The sequence below is a fragment of the Epargyreus clarus genome, unplaced genomic scaffold (genome assembly GCF_041222505.1).
Source record: "Epargyreus clarus isolate Ecla_fem2 unplaced genomic scaffold, WU_Ecla_fem_2.2 ptg000014l, whole genome shotgun sequence".
Classification (NCBI taxonomy): Eukaryota; Metazoa; Arthropoda; class Insecta; order Lepidoptera; family Hesperiidae; genus Epargyreus; species Epargyreus clarus.
The window spans coordinates 16,633,680-16,648,291 of record NW_027332222.1 but is presented as its reverse complement, the minus strand read 5'-3'; the positions used below and the strand labels follow the sequence as shown (position 1 = coordinate 16,648,291).

At 35.2% G+C, this 14,612-nt stretch overlaps 2 protein-coding genes across 3 annotated transcripts; one reads left to right on the top strand and one right to left on the bottom strand.

Annotated features, from left to right (window-relative positions):
* Positions 1–298: 298 nt before the first annotated feature.
* Positions 299–9,379, bottom strand: LOC140747041 (uncharacterized). 2 transcript variants are annotated; one of them, XM_073079270.1, is made up of 9 exons: positions 9,224–9,379; positions 8,449–8,823; positions 8,147–8,234; positions 5,954–6,140; positions 5,147–5,289; positions 3,303–3,435; positions 2,753–2,859; positions 1,526–1,564; positions 299–556 (listed from the first exon to the last, which is right to left on the bottom strand). In XM_073079270.1, the coding sequence occupies exons 2-8, from the start codon at positions 8,808–8,810 to the stop codon at positions 1,553–1,555; spliced, it is 1,032 nt and encodes a 343-aa protein (XP_072935371.1). In that variant the 5' UTR covers positions 8,811–8,823; positions 9,224–9,379; the 3' UTR covers positions 299–556; positions 1,526–1,552. The 2 variants fall into 2 exon arrangements, with proteins under 2 accessions (XP_072935371.1, XP_072935370.1); XM_073079269.1 differs by lacking the exon at positions 1,526–1,564.
* Positions 9,380–10,520: 1,141 nt separating this feature from the next.
* Positions 10,521–14,604, top strand: LOC140747040 (uncharacterized). Its single transcript, XM_073079268.1, has 4 exons — positions 10,521–11,925; positions 12,047–12,131; positions 12,505–12,706; positions 13,103–14,604. Exons 1-4 carry the CDS (start codon positions 10,670–10,672, stop codon positions 13,264–13,266), a joined length of 1,707 nt encoding a protein of 568 aa, XP_072935369.1. The 5' UTR covers positions 10,521–10,669; the 3' UTR covers positions 13,267–14,604.
* The last annotated feature ends 8 nt before the right edge of the window (positions 14,605–14,612 follow it).

Genomic DNA, 14,612 nt, shown 5'->3' with positions numbered 1-14,612 from the left:
TGACAAATTTCATCAAAACCATCGAATCGAGATCGACCTGTCGGACTGTCGAGTGCCTGATTGAAAAGCCATACTAAGGATTCAAAATTATTCAATTTTCTGAAAATCTCTATGTATACACCCAATGTATACAATACTGGATAGTTTTTAAAATTTAAATAATATTATGGTAATTTAATTTAAGGAGGTAGCCCATACAATAAATCTCTATTTATTATGAATCCATATTCTGATTTTCATAAACTTGTCTTTGTATTTTCTGTTGTAATGTATGTTTTAAGGATAAAAATAAACAACATTTTGTTAGTAATTATTTATTACCTGTCAAAAGACAATAGTTTACAATTATTTAATCATGTACTTAGTAAATACAATTAGCTAGATTTATCTGATACTGTAACGTGTCACTGTTGTAGTCTCTGTCAGGACGCTCTGCACACTCACACACACGAACATAAGGACGACGACTCACGATATTAATTCTTATGTCTTTACAATAAAATTACATTTGCCTGATTCGCTTGTTCGGCCGCTGTCCGTCGTTCATGAACCCGCCCTGTTTAAAAAAAAAAATATATTAAAACCATAAACAGAAATAGCACACATTTGTAGCTAGGTAACACTAAAAATGAATCGAGATAATATATGTTGTAAAGACAATAAAAATAAATAATTGCAGTGTTAGACATGTTATTTGCGATGTAGGCAAAAGAAAAAATAAAATTAGGATGGTGAGAAAAAAATTACAATAGTATATATTGTAGGTTAGAAGGTCATACATGCCTACGGGCGTAGGCAAATGATCCGTTTATTGGCGTGAAATTTGTAAACGATGTGTGAAACAAGTTACAAATAAACATAATGCCTCCACGGTTATTATATGATAATTGCTATGAAAGCATAGAAAATATTTTCTGACAATTACGTCCACAATATACTAGTTATTATCAAAATTAGATAAAAACTGGTTAATATGAACTGGTAATAGCAATAAAGTTCTTAACATATTTGATATGTTAATTTAAAATCGTTACCTAACAATATTTTGTTAAACAACTTTTTGGAGAATATTGTCCGATGAATATAAATAGATAAAACTATAGTTAATCAATGCCACTTTATCCTACTCTACAGTACTGGATTACTATTTTAGTCTTCTATGATTTCTTAGGTGCCTAGACACAGCTTCCTCCTACCATAATCATTTGATATTTTTCTGCTCATAACTTACTTTTCAAATACAAAGCTGCTATATAAATTATTGAATGTCTTAATTTTTATACTAAACAAGGGAATACATATGATTATAATATAGGAATAGGTAAACAAGGGAATATATAGGAATGTCCATTTAAGGATGAATGACAAAATATACAAATTGATAACATGGAATCCTCAACAATATGTCGTTGATCATTATTATGGGTACATGATTACCTACTTAATAGAGTGCCAAAACACTTCGTTAGTTCAGGTCATTAGACACAATAGGAAAATAATATATTATCGTTAATTGCCGAGTTACCTTCAATTCTCTCGACTGTACTAGTTTCTACAGGTAGCTCTGAAAAGAATGCACAGAATATATTAATGGCAAAGAGACGTGCAGCCCTAGGATTGTGTTACTGTTCCGTTTAAGATCATTGTGTTGCTCCACTGCATTTCTTTGCACATTTTTCTATGCACTCATTTCTAGTTTAAATGAACATGCAGTGAAAATAAAAGGAAATAATAAAAAAAGCATATACAAAATCATTGCAAAAAAATACAGGTAATATGTATAGTAAACATAGGTGGTGTGGAACAAATATAAAATTGGCATTGTAAAGCAAAATCAATAAGCCATAACATACAAATGGGGATGTCCAAAACCAATGAATTATTTACATAATGATATTTTTAACAAAGGCAATGGATGGCCATGTGTACAAATATTGAAATTGTCAATAATGCATAGAGCTCCTGATTCCGATTTGTGTGTTTATTGCGACAAGCGTAACGGCGATTCTACATCTGAACTGTACAAGGAAAATAAGTATTGTAACGAAGCATAGTGAAACTGCAACCAGAATTTTCCATTAAGTCGTAACTGGGATCTCATTTAATTCATTTTGCATAACTCTAGTAACGTAAGTAGAAACCTAATTATATTTATAACGTAAAACTGTGATATAAACAAGTGCATGCAAGCTTACATTTCCTATTTGAATATATTGATGTTACCACAAAAGAAAAATCACAATTAATGAGCTACAGGAAAATTCACGCAAACTAGGCATGACTGAGCAATTCTATTCTGGAACTACCCTAAGTAACGTCCGACATGAGATTTATGAACGTTACTACGATTGATCACTCGTGACAGAATGTAGTTGTATCTATTTTGTTTCTTTTCCCATATTAATACTTATATTTATAATGAAACAATATGATTATTTAATCAATCCACTCAAAGCAGGTAATTAGATATAACTATTGCATGAAGTAATATGACAACAATATCTGTCAACATAAGCATTCTCCCTGTGATAGCGAGGATATGGATACGCCCGTATAGACGTATCTACGTCCGTTATTATACTCAATCTATACAAATTTTGACAAAATTGACCAAAATCTGTCAATTTCCAATATGAGGTCATTATCAAATCGAGATGTTTGGTAGTCAAAAATTGTATAGATAGCTATTAATAACCGACGGTAGTCCGTAGCGTGTGTAGCATAGTGTACGTGGTGCATGCTAGAGGCTCACCGGGCGGCCCATGAACCCCTGCGGCGGCATGTAGTTGTTGACGGGCGCGTAGCCGCCGCGCGGGAAGGCGCCGCCGCCGCGCGCCACAAAGCCGCGCCCGCGGGACCCTGTTGTAATAACACACGTTATGCTATTTCTACACAGTTCATACAAGTTTCTGATGTAATTACCAATTAAGAGGTTCATAGATCGAGATTTTTTTTGCTCAAAAACGCCTTGAAAGGTATTTAGTACTTTCAGAGACACTTGACCGCACTTTGGGAATATCTCTGAAAAAATATAATTTATATTCTGCAAGTCGACAATAAAAATAACCAAGTGCATTTATCAAATTATATATAGCTAAAAACCTCATAAATTTAGATTAGATTTAATTAGAAGAAAATAGTGCTTTAACTTAAGAAAATAAGTTTGACGCGAACTCTGTAACGTAACTTACAATAATATTTTAAATAATAAGTTTCCTTAAATAAAATATGATACTAAGTTGACGATAGATGATGGAAACCACGAGTACTGTCAGTGTAAACGTTCGCATGTGAGCGAGTACCTCTGAAGTTACCGCGCGCGTTGAAGGCGCCGCCGCGCGGGCGGAAGTTGTTGGAGCGCGCGACGGGGCTGCTGTTGTTGCCGTTACCGGCCGGGTTGTTGCGGTTCTGCTGCTGCCCGTGCTGTCGCTTGTTCTGGAGACATCAATACCAATTTGTTACGTATTCTTTTCACATTATTTATAAAAGATTAATGCATTCTAGAGGTTATAATATTGCTACTTAGTGAACAAAAAGCTTGACCTAAATTACTAGGAAAAAAAGTAACAAAAATAGTTTAAAATTCTCGTCTTCTCTATAGCCGAGCTTAGATATCTTAAAATGATTATTAATAAACAGAGAGAGAGAGAGAGAAAAGATAAGTAACGTGTATATATCTATGCTGAAATACAGGTCAAAAAAGTGCAAACATGAAAAGTTTGCATATAATAACATCATGTTACAATTGCGCATCAAATTTCAAAACAAGTATAAATTATATTATTGATATAATGTCACATTTGTTACCTATTTTTTATAGGTTTCAAATTTTCATACTATTAAAAAGCTTGAAAATAATCCACTTGTAAGCATAAAACATGTTGGCAAACAAATTTGCTTAGTCACCAGTGACTAACATAATGGACCGTACCATTGATCCAGAATCTATTGTGAGTACGTTGGGAGCATGCGTGAGTGACCGCGTGGTTACAGAAGCCCGCACATGCGCACAACAAGCGCCCGGACTCACCCCTCGGCCCAACAAGTGACTTGTGGCATTTAGGTAGATTAGGGTTGGATACTTGTAATACGAGTACAATTAATGGAAAAGTATTACAATGGAATTACGTAAACGCAAAAAAAGAATAGTACCTCACATTACGTAACAATTAAGAATTTGTACAGGTGGAACATTTTGTATAGGGGAAGAAAAAACTTATAATAAATAATCATACTAAATAATCAAATAACGCGTGGTTACTATATTTGTAGCAAATTAGAGTCAATTTAATTTAATCGCCAAAAAAACCTATAATCTAGACTATTCTAGAGTATATCCATACCCGATGTAAATAATATTTATGTCACATGGCGTTACAAACATAATTTACTTTTCAAAACACAACGAGATTGTTTTCTTCGTTTTGCGTATGAAGCGACGATGCTTTTCGTAAAGTTACGACCCTAAAATACACAAGCGGCCACGCGCATGCGCTAGCATCTTGCTTGGCGTTTTTTAGAAAACACCCCTCGTGGCCCTCGTGTTCCCAGCTATATTTGCATACGTGAAATATTTAGAGGCGTTCGAGCGGGTATTTTAGATGATACTACATCTCGGTTCGCTTGAAGATCTTACACTGCAAATTAATAAATTATTATGCCCGTACTATCCTTTCGCATATTTAAAGATAGGTGATCTCTTAAAAATATGTTTAAAAACAGGCATTTTAAATAAAAATGTAATCTAGATCTCTATCACGAATGTAGAGATAGATGATATCTTATATAATGATCCTTTAATAAAACTGTTAAATGACTGTTAATCTATAAAATTCAATTTTATATTCAGTGGCTTTGAACAAAATTTTGAGTGTCAATAAATTATCACTACTACGCAAAATGTTTTATTTATGGAGAAGCGACGTAAGAAAGACGAAAGTACGTCAAAAAGCTTTCGTGAATGGCATGTACAATTTGTTTCAAAGATATTCTGCTGTTATAAATACATATTCAATTTGTTAATTTCTGCCATTTCGAAATCTTTCTAGGCAAAAAAATTTAATAAATCGGTTATTTATTAAATAGGGCGTAATAAATTTTAGGTTTAGGTTTGTTTTACAACATGCAATGTTGAATATTTAGTTACCTTGTTAACGTTGGCGGAGTGGGCCTTCTGTTCGTCCTCGTCGCGGTACTTGGAGACGGTGACGAGGAAGCCGTTGATGCGCAGCTCGCGGTCCAGCTTCAGCGCCTTCTCCACCGCCTCCTTTGCGTGGAACGTCACTCGCACTACGCATAACCAACGACATTAGCACGCGCGGGAACGGACACAGTAGAAGTTATGTTTGATGATTCATTTCTGACTAGAATTATCTTTCCTATGCGATCGGTAGCTAACACATAAACCGTACGTACGACGTACGTGCATTGACATATAAATTGTCCTTAGTGGTATACCCCTTTTTGTCTGTTATGAACTTATGACCATCTGCTGCTCTAATATCGACTACTAGATACATATTCTACTTCAATTGTTTGGAATATCGGCTACAGGACTCATATTTTGTACTTAAATTGCTTTATAGGGAAAATAATTGCAAACAAAATTATCCAGAGCAATATCCTGCAAGAAATTGACGCAACGCTAAGTTGCCACGACTTGTAAGTATACCCAAATATAGTTACAGTTAACTAAACAAAAAAACAGCGTAAGCTACTGTTGTAAATTAAATCGTAACGCCTAACGGTACTTGGACCTGATAGCCTTGGGCCAATTGTCTTAGATTCGCGAGAGCTATGTCGCCGGCGAACGTTTTCCATTTACATCGCTTATCGATTCGAAGGTAAACCTACAGACTTACGTTTTCCATTGAAAATTAAGACATTTGTCTTACGCATTTAAGTAGCAATACGGGCAATTATATCTAACTCTCATTAAAACAGCGATACTCACATATCTTGTACTTGGTCTTGCTGAACTCGTGTATGTGCGCGACCTCGCCGCACTGCGCGAACAGCAGGCGCACGTAGTCGGTGCTGGCCTCGTAGGGCACGCCCACCAGCACGGCCGTCTCCGCGCGCGACTCCACCGCCACCGAGATGCGGCTGCCGTCCAGCACCGTGCCCTCCTCGCTCAGCGCCTGCGGACGCGCGACATTACCCACCGTGCACACACCTATCCGACTCGGCTACCGAGCCGGCTTCCGGGCAATTCTCTCCTTCCCGCTTCACTCACGCTCAGTCTCCAAGAAGTAGAGATTGAAGTGTAAATGAACCGAGATCGGACCTATACATAGTTGAATGGTCCTTATTCTGAACCCTATGAAGTCGGACGCACGACAATTTACAGCGACCGTAATTGGAGCCACTGTTCCCGAGCAAGCTCCGTAGATTTAAATCCCTATTATTGGGCGATGACCCAAAAACTCACCCCTTTGTCAACGCTATATTCAATCGTCTCTTCGGTTTTAGCCCAAACAAGAAGTATATGCAAAAAATGGTTTTTACAGAGCGTTTTCGTTCGAAAATTGCCTATTTCGTAGTTCGACTTTGAATTATCACTTGCCCGTCTATTTTTAGGCGGAACGTGGAATAAGGTCGTAGTATTTGCAACGGGAATTTATATTCTATTTCATTGCACTCAACAGATCATTTTATAAAACTATTCTTGTAATATGTAGTTGAAGAAACCACAAAGTGGCGTAAATACGCTAATCACTATTAGTAGTTGAACTTATCATGTTGAAATTTCAGTTTCGAATATATCTCAACTTCCACACGCGTTCCTTTTTAAACTGTCTAAATATAATATTAGATTACTACGTCGTATGTACATTAGCTATAAGAATATTGATAGTTATGTTATGAATAATAAACTTAAAATTAAACTCTAGTAAAAGTTAGTAAGTGTTGAGAAGTAGCTAATGTTTGAAGCACCTACAAGTGTATTTTATATTTTACCTCAACCCATTTAGCCTTTCCCGCGGCCCGAACTTGTAATGAAGACCACGTGTATACAAAAAATATAGATAAAATCACAGGTGTGAGTAATTCTTAGATCTGATAGCTAATATGCAAAACAATTTTTCGTAAAGTTGCCCGTCTTAAAATATGTAAATTAGATGGAAGCTATTATGGATAGTTAATATTCATGTTAATCATAACTATGGATTTTTTTAACATGAGTTACAATAAGTTATTACAATGTTGTTTATAATCATACATTTCATATTAATATGTACTTTTATAAATCTCATTTTTATTACACAGTATATTTTATACTTTTATTAATCATGATCTTATATTTATAAATGAAGTGTGGCATATAGAAAGCTTTTAAATTTGTAGAAAATCTTGAAATTTTATTAATCATTATATTAGTACACACTGTGGTATAATATTAAAATGGATTTTGATACTATTCACCCTTTCCCTTTAATTACTTACCTTTATTTAATGACAGTATTATAATTAAATTTGGATATATATTATTTTAATATATATCACTTTGAGTACTTATACATGTAATGTTTTTATAAGGTAAAATACATAAGGCATTTTGTACACACAATAATTGACACAAAAGTGTTAATATGAATAACATTGTGTTAGTATTATTGTGTGAACAATCCTTACATTGAGGAAAAGTTAGGAACCTAGTGGTGGTAATCAATATTTTGTGAACATAAGCTTATGTTAGAAATATGATCTTACTGCATGATTTATTACTTATAAACAATTTTTCTCACTTTTTTTAATTCACTCAACATAATATTAATAATAAAATTATTACATCCTCAAAATAATTGTTACCATTACCACATATTACTGCATATGCGACACAACAGCACAAAAACCAAGAAGATTAGCCGATCTACTACCCGTTAGCATAAGTAATATAAATTTTGATTATTTACACAGCAAAAAAGGCAAAATTCCCAAAAACTTTCAACTGTAGTAGAAGACCAGCCATTTGAAACATTCAAATAGTCATTCATACTGTACTTAAGGGTTTCATAATTTGGAAAATTTCTAGCCTTAACAATAATACTGTCTCCTTGGGCCACCCAATGAAGACAATTTATTCTAAATTAGCTAACTAATAACTTTTTAAATTATAAAAGAATGTTAATAAACATTTCATTACCTTATCCAACGAGTCTTTGTTTTTGAATTCGACTATTGCCGATAATGTCGGAGTTGTGGTCAGTTCAGTAACAATGATTGGACCACGTCTAAAAAGAAAGAAAATTTCTCTTGTTAATACTCCGTTCCACAATCACATTCCGAGTGCCACTTGCACTACAGAACTTTTCACATGTCATGTTATAATTTGAATAAATTCCAAATCAAAAATTAAGATCCAACTCTACTAACAATCTGACTGAAGATATTTGAATGTTAGCAAATACATGTGAGATAAACTGGTACGAAACGGTAGGGGCTTACTTGACGCCAGTGACTTCTCCATGCTTGGAGAACAACTCCTTGAGCTTCTCCTGGTAGTCGAAGAGGTAGCTCGACGGGAGGTTCTCCACGAGGAGTTTACCAGATTCCACCTTCTCCTCCTTCTGGTCTTCGGGCTTGGGGTCGGCGGAGTCGTCCTGCGCGTCGCCCTCCTGCGCCTCCGCGGCGTCGTCGGCGGCCGCCGCCTCGTCCGCCTGCTCGGCCTGCGCGTCCCCGTTGTCCTCGGCCTGCATCGCCTCGGGCGCTTCCGCGTCTACCACCTCCTCGGGCTGGCTCGCAGCGGCTTGTTTGGCTTTCCCGGCCGCCTGGTTTTTAGCTCCGCGTCCTTTTTTCGGCGCCACCATTTTTCTAATGTTACTGTAAAAAGTATCATTCTGAGGTCTGAGACTGAAGTACGCGACGGAGAAGCGTTCGTGCTTCCGCACGTTTCCCGCCTAACGTATACGTACTTATAAGACTATATGACACATAAGTATGTACTGTGAGTAGATTTGGCGCCTATCACACCTCAAGGACAAAGTTAGTAACCCGCGAAAACATAACAATATGATCAAAAATAGTCATTCCTTAGCAATTTTAGGAGCTTTTTTACCGGTATGAACATAACGGTAAATACATCAATTGGACCAAACCCGCCATGAAGCATGGCGTTAGAATGGAAAATTCACGAAACCTTACACCCTCTTGTTTGTCTTACACAACTTGTATTTCTATTTTAAACTACGATAAAAGGAATATAAATGAAAAATATACTTACCAATCGAGTGTATTATTTGTAAACCGAACTGAAGCACAAATTCACACTAAAAGACGCCAAATTACAAGTAATAATAACACGCACCCGGCATCACGCAAGCGCATCCGCCATTATAAAAAGTTTGCTTCTGATAAAAGTTGCCATAACATAATAATCCAAATCATCGATCGGCGTCGTGTGTTTGTATGGCCATCATCATGAATTTATATTTATTACAATCGTTTACTTAAAAAATATGAATCTCAAAGTAATTATTATTATATTGAGATATGGATAATTTAGAATAAAATAAGCGTCTTATATTTAGCGTTTAGTTATGTTTAAACTGTTATATGAGTAAAATAAACATCTAAGGACTAGTTAAATATTCCATCGATCATGCTTTTATAAGTTTTTACGACAAACTTCTTTTAATTGTAAAGAAAGACACTTTGGGCAACTACTTCACTTTTACAATTACTTCACTTCGACTTCTAATCGTTATTGATGTTTTTACACGAATCAAAGGGCGATTGAATTCATCTTGAAGTTGCATGAGATAAGAGTTTAGCAGTGTGCCTCATACTTCAACCAACTTTGAACTTTGCCAAAGTATTCATTGAAGTCACTTCGCGATTAGTGTAGAGGAGGTTGTAGGAACACCATGAGAGGGAATAATTAATAAAAATGAAAAATAATGTTTGTAAAGGAATTGGTTTTATTGGGACGTTATGGAAACAGCTAAGCTGGAACGTTATGGTATAATAAAAATATTTAATTACTATCAATTTAAATATGTTTGGGCTTATTATATTATTTTCAATAAGTACCAAAAAGTACTGTAATTAAACGAAATTTTGAAGCATTTTGATTAAAACATAGCATGGTTGGTATATTGGTATATTGGTTGGTTGGTATATCTAAAGTGTAATGACTACGTCGTAGCATTCTAGTAATAAATAATTTCCTTCCAAAGATGATTATATTTTATATTCTATACTAGCATCACTCTAACCAAATCAAACAAAGCAAGACTTTAATGGGTTATCTATTTACATTTTATTAGTTTAGTTATACTATAAGAGCTGACAAATATAAACGCGTTGCGGCGCCGCACCGCTAAAATTGGCGGCGGAAATCTTCATGAAAATGCAATAAAAAAACTTACGATCGTGAATAATGGTCACACGCTAAGTAGCGTACACAGGGTAGTTTGTATAAAACACTTTAAAAGGGCGTAGGATTTGCACACTCCATAACCATTGCCCGACAGAAGATATTAAGGCCTACATATTGTACTATACTCTTTGATTTAAGGCAATGACAATGACATTGACATAAATATAATATAACCTCAATGAAATGAAAGACCGAAATTCTAAAGCGAAACGCATGTTATGTTATATACTTTGAGTGTTTCTCTTTAAAATACTCGGATAGCTAAGCTGTTTGAAATAACCATTTATTATGAAATCAAAATCATTTGATTTGAAACAAACCGGCCTCGATCATGCAAAAGAGAATAGATCATTTGATTTTGTTAAACTGTATAAAAGTGCCGCCGAAACCAAGGCACAATTTGATACGAATGAAGTTACAAAGGTAGCCAAAAAAGTCAAAGTGCCCGATACGGACCAAGATGATATGTCGAAAAGGTCGCGGTCGCCAAATAAACATAAAAAAAAGAAGACAAGTGAGTCGCTTGACTCGTCCCGTATTGTAGCCGCCGCCGGGCATAATTCTACAGGACCGATGACCACAACACCTTCAATGAAACCCAATGTAACCTCCACGCCGAAAACCAAAATTGATAAATCTCAGGGTAATGTAAAATCTATCATGAAAAACCTATCGGATGTAGAGGTGTCCATCAACGTATCCAAGGTCAGCAGTTCGAGTGTGAAGCCAAAAAAAAGAAACAAATCCGTAAGTTTCATGCTTGAGGAAGGAGATGAGATGATTGTGAAGAAGAGTAAGGCAAATGACTCGGGCAAAGATGTCAAAAGCAAAGATAAATTGAACAAAAAGCTACACAAGGATAAGAAAAAACAAGAAACTAAGATAACAACTAAAGTCAGGGATAATCAAAGTAAAGAAGCTATGTTAACCACCTTGACAGAAAATTTATCAGACAAAAAAGTTGTGGAAGTGAGAATAAAAGTGAAGAAAGCTGGAAAATTCAAGCCACCAGAGGCTGTTCAAAAAACAGATGAAGCTACTCCACCTGGTGATCAGAGCGCTGAGAGTAAATTAAAGAAATCAAAAAAGAAAAAACGTAAAGCCAAAGCTTTACAGGAGCCCAATGTGGAGACGGACGGCGAACCCGCTGTTAAGTCCCGCAAGAAGGAGCTCAAGACAGAAACCATTGCAAAGGGCCTTGAAAACTTGAACATAGGAGACAACCCATTTACATTGAGTCACTTATTGGATGAAATGAGTGTTGTCGACAAAAACAAGAAGAAAAAGGATAAACAACAAAAGAATAATCAAAAGAATATCAAACTGACAAAAACTAAACCAGACGAGCCACAAGACAGTAAAACAGAGGCAGAGAGAGTCAAATGGAGCCATCGCAAGTGGAACAAGGACACCAAGGGGGGGGCCAGCAAGCCAAAGCTACAGCACTTGGTAGTGGTGGAGAACTTGCCTATAAACATTATGTGCAGTTACAAGACTGTCCTGTCAGAACACTTTGCCAAGTTCGGAACTATTGCAGGCATTGGGTAGGTTCACATTTTATAAGTTTAATTAGTTGTTGTCTCATCAAAATGCCCAGCGGTTAATTAAGTTCCATTATGAAATAAAATTCATTATTAATAATTTTTTAATTAAAATCCATTTCAGGGTTGCTGAAACATATCCCAACGAAGATCCTCAGCCAGTGTTCACAACTACTATATTTTTCCAAGATGAAGAATCTGCCACAAAGGTAATTTACAATAAAAACATTTTATAATTATATTATTCCTGGCAATATATGTATATGTATCTACTGCGACTATTTTTTAGGAAAAATTACTTTGACATTTATATCAAATCATAATATTTCCTAAAAAATAGTGACCATTTTTAATATGCAGTTGAACATGAACTTTAGTTGTATGCACTTTATTAATCAGACTATTTCAATGATCTATTTTGGTTTTAAATTTTCTTTATATTATGTATTGAGCTTTTTTCCCAAAAAATATAATAAAAATATGTATAATTTAAACAAACGAACAATTTTGCAACACTAATCTAATTAATAAAACATACAAAAATAATAATAATGTATGTATATTTGCAATATCTTTTTCCAGGCCTTACAAGACGACAACACAGTGCTGTCGGGCAACGGCGCCAAGAGCCGCATCCGCGTGCGGCGCGCGCTGCCGCCCACGCAGACCACGCTGGTGGTGCGCGCCTACGCCGAGCTCGGCCAGCAGGCGCTCAGCTCGCTGTTCGCCAGCGCGGGCCGCATTAGGAGCATACGACATTTAGTTAAAGGGAAGAAAACTATAGGTGCGTATACGCGTCGAAATTAAAGACGTTGTAACTATTACGCTTGTTTGTGTTTGCGTTCAAATCTGGTGCATGCGTATTTTAATTAAAGGGAAAAATATAGGTACTTCAAACTGACAAACTTTAAGGTTTTATTCTTTCACGCAAGTTTGCGTGCGGATCTGGTGTATGCGTACCATCCTATCGTTGCATAGATCTTGTCAAGCGTGTAAGACGCGCGCGGATCCCAACGAGTTAATTACGCGTGGGGGTGAGACACGCATGCGACCCTAAAGAAACTGCCTTTAAGCCCTACGACCGTTAAATCGTTCTGAAAACTCTTTACTTTAGATTGTGCGTACGCAAACGGACAAAAATTTCAAGTACCCTATGTGATTTATATTTTTTTATTTTCAGCTACTGCGTTTGTTGAGTTCGATGGACCAGAAGCAGTCGAACGAGCGTTGAAGTTAGCGGCGGACAGCAAAATTGGCGGGAAAAAGATGTACGTGGCGAAATATGAAATTAGAGAACATCGTAAGAAGGAAAACGAAGGGGAGAAGACTACTGCCAATGATTAAGATACATGGACATTTTTGGACTACAATCAAAGTTGGTAGAACTATGTGATTCTACTGATGACGTGTGATGACGCCACAGCAGCATTTAGGTCCATAGTAGTTAAGTTTGCGCTGTCTTGATTTGTAATTCTGTAGGAAGTTATAATGTATTCATATTTAGTTCAAATAATAACTTAGTCTTCATATCACTCTGATAACTTGAAATTCCTGTACTAAGTTAGATATAGTAGCAGAAGTGAGTAGTTAACATTCACATGGACAAGCTCCTCAATTGCTACTTCTGGTAATAAAACAATATCATGAATTTTATTGTTTGTCTGGGTTACTATCCAGTTATAATTATAAAATTTTAAACAATATTTTTATAATGTGCTGAGTAAATATTTTTGACAAGACTTCCCATTATAGTTTAAAATAATACACATTTTTAATTACCACTACTAAGGAATGATGAGAGCAGAAAATTGTAAAGAACATTTTCTACATTAAAATATAAGATTCAATTTGGTCTCCATATAGTTTCAGTGACCTATTTCTAATTCCCTAATTACATAATATCTTATATGATAAACTACTATTAGGATTTATATAAACATTTCGTATAAATCAATGTTTTCATTTCAATTTCTATTAAGAATATCATATAGTAGTGTAGGAATTGCATTTCATAGACGAAGTATCCAAATAAAGACCTAATAGTGGTAGTACTGCTTTTTAACAACATTGATGAGTTGGACAAGCATGCAATATAAAGCCATGATATTTTTTATGATAGTAATATCAGAAATCGTATTGTACATTTAGGAGTCTATTTGGTTACATTTCTATGTATGTAATAAGTGTCTTTGTAATTCAGAGAATTAAGTATTCCAAGAATGGATATCTGGAATTGATGTGTATATTGTATGACTGCCAATATCATATTTTATTATAATTATAGCTCTAGGCCTCTCAGAGTTTCTGCACTAGGTGTTATATTCGCAGTTGCCAACATATTGTAGTCATTTAAGATTTATATGTCTAAAGTTTTTATAAGAGATTGTGGAAAAAAAAAAATGAAATAGTGATAATTTTTAATACAACCAGATAATTTTATTTAACAAAGCAATAGTTTTATACATGCATTTAGGTCCTTTGAATTACCATTATTTAGGAGTATTTATGTAATATTTAATATCAAAATAAGTATATACTTTTATATGAATCTTGGTTCAATTTTAAATATTATATTTTAAGATGATTTTGTTAAATGTGTTCGTTTTTGTTTTGCGTAAGCTCTGTTACTGGGAAAAATAATAACTACTACTATATGTGGAAAAAATAAAGTTTTAAAATAAATATTTTGT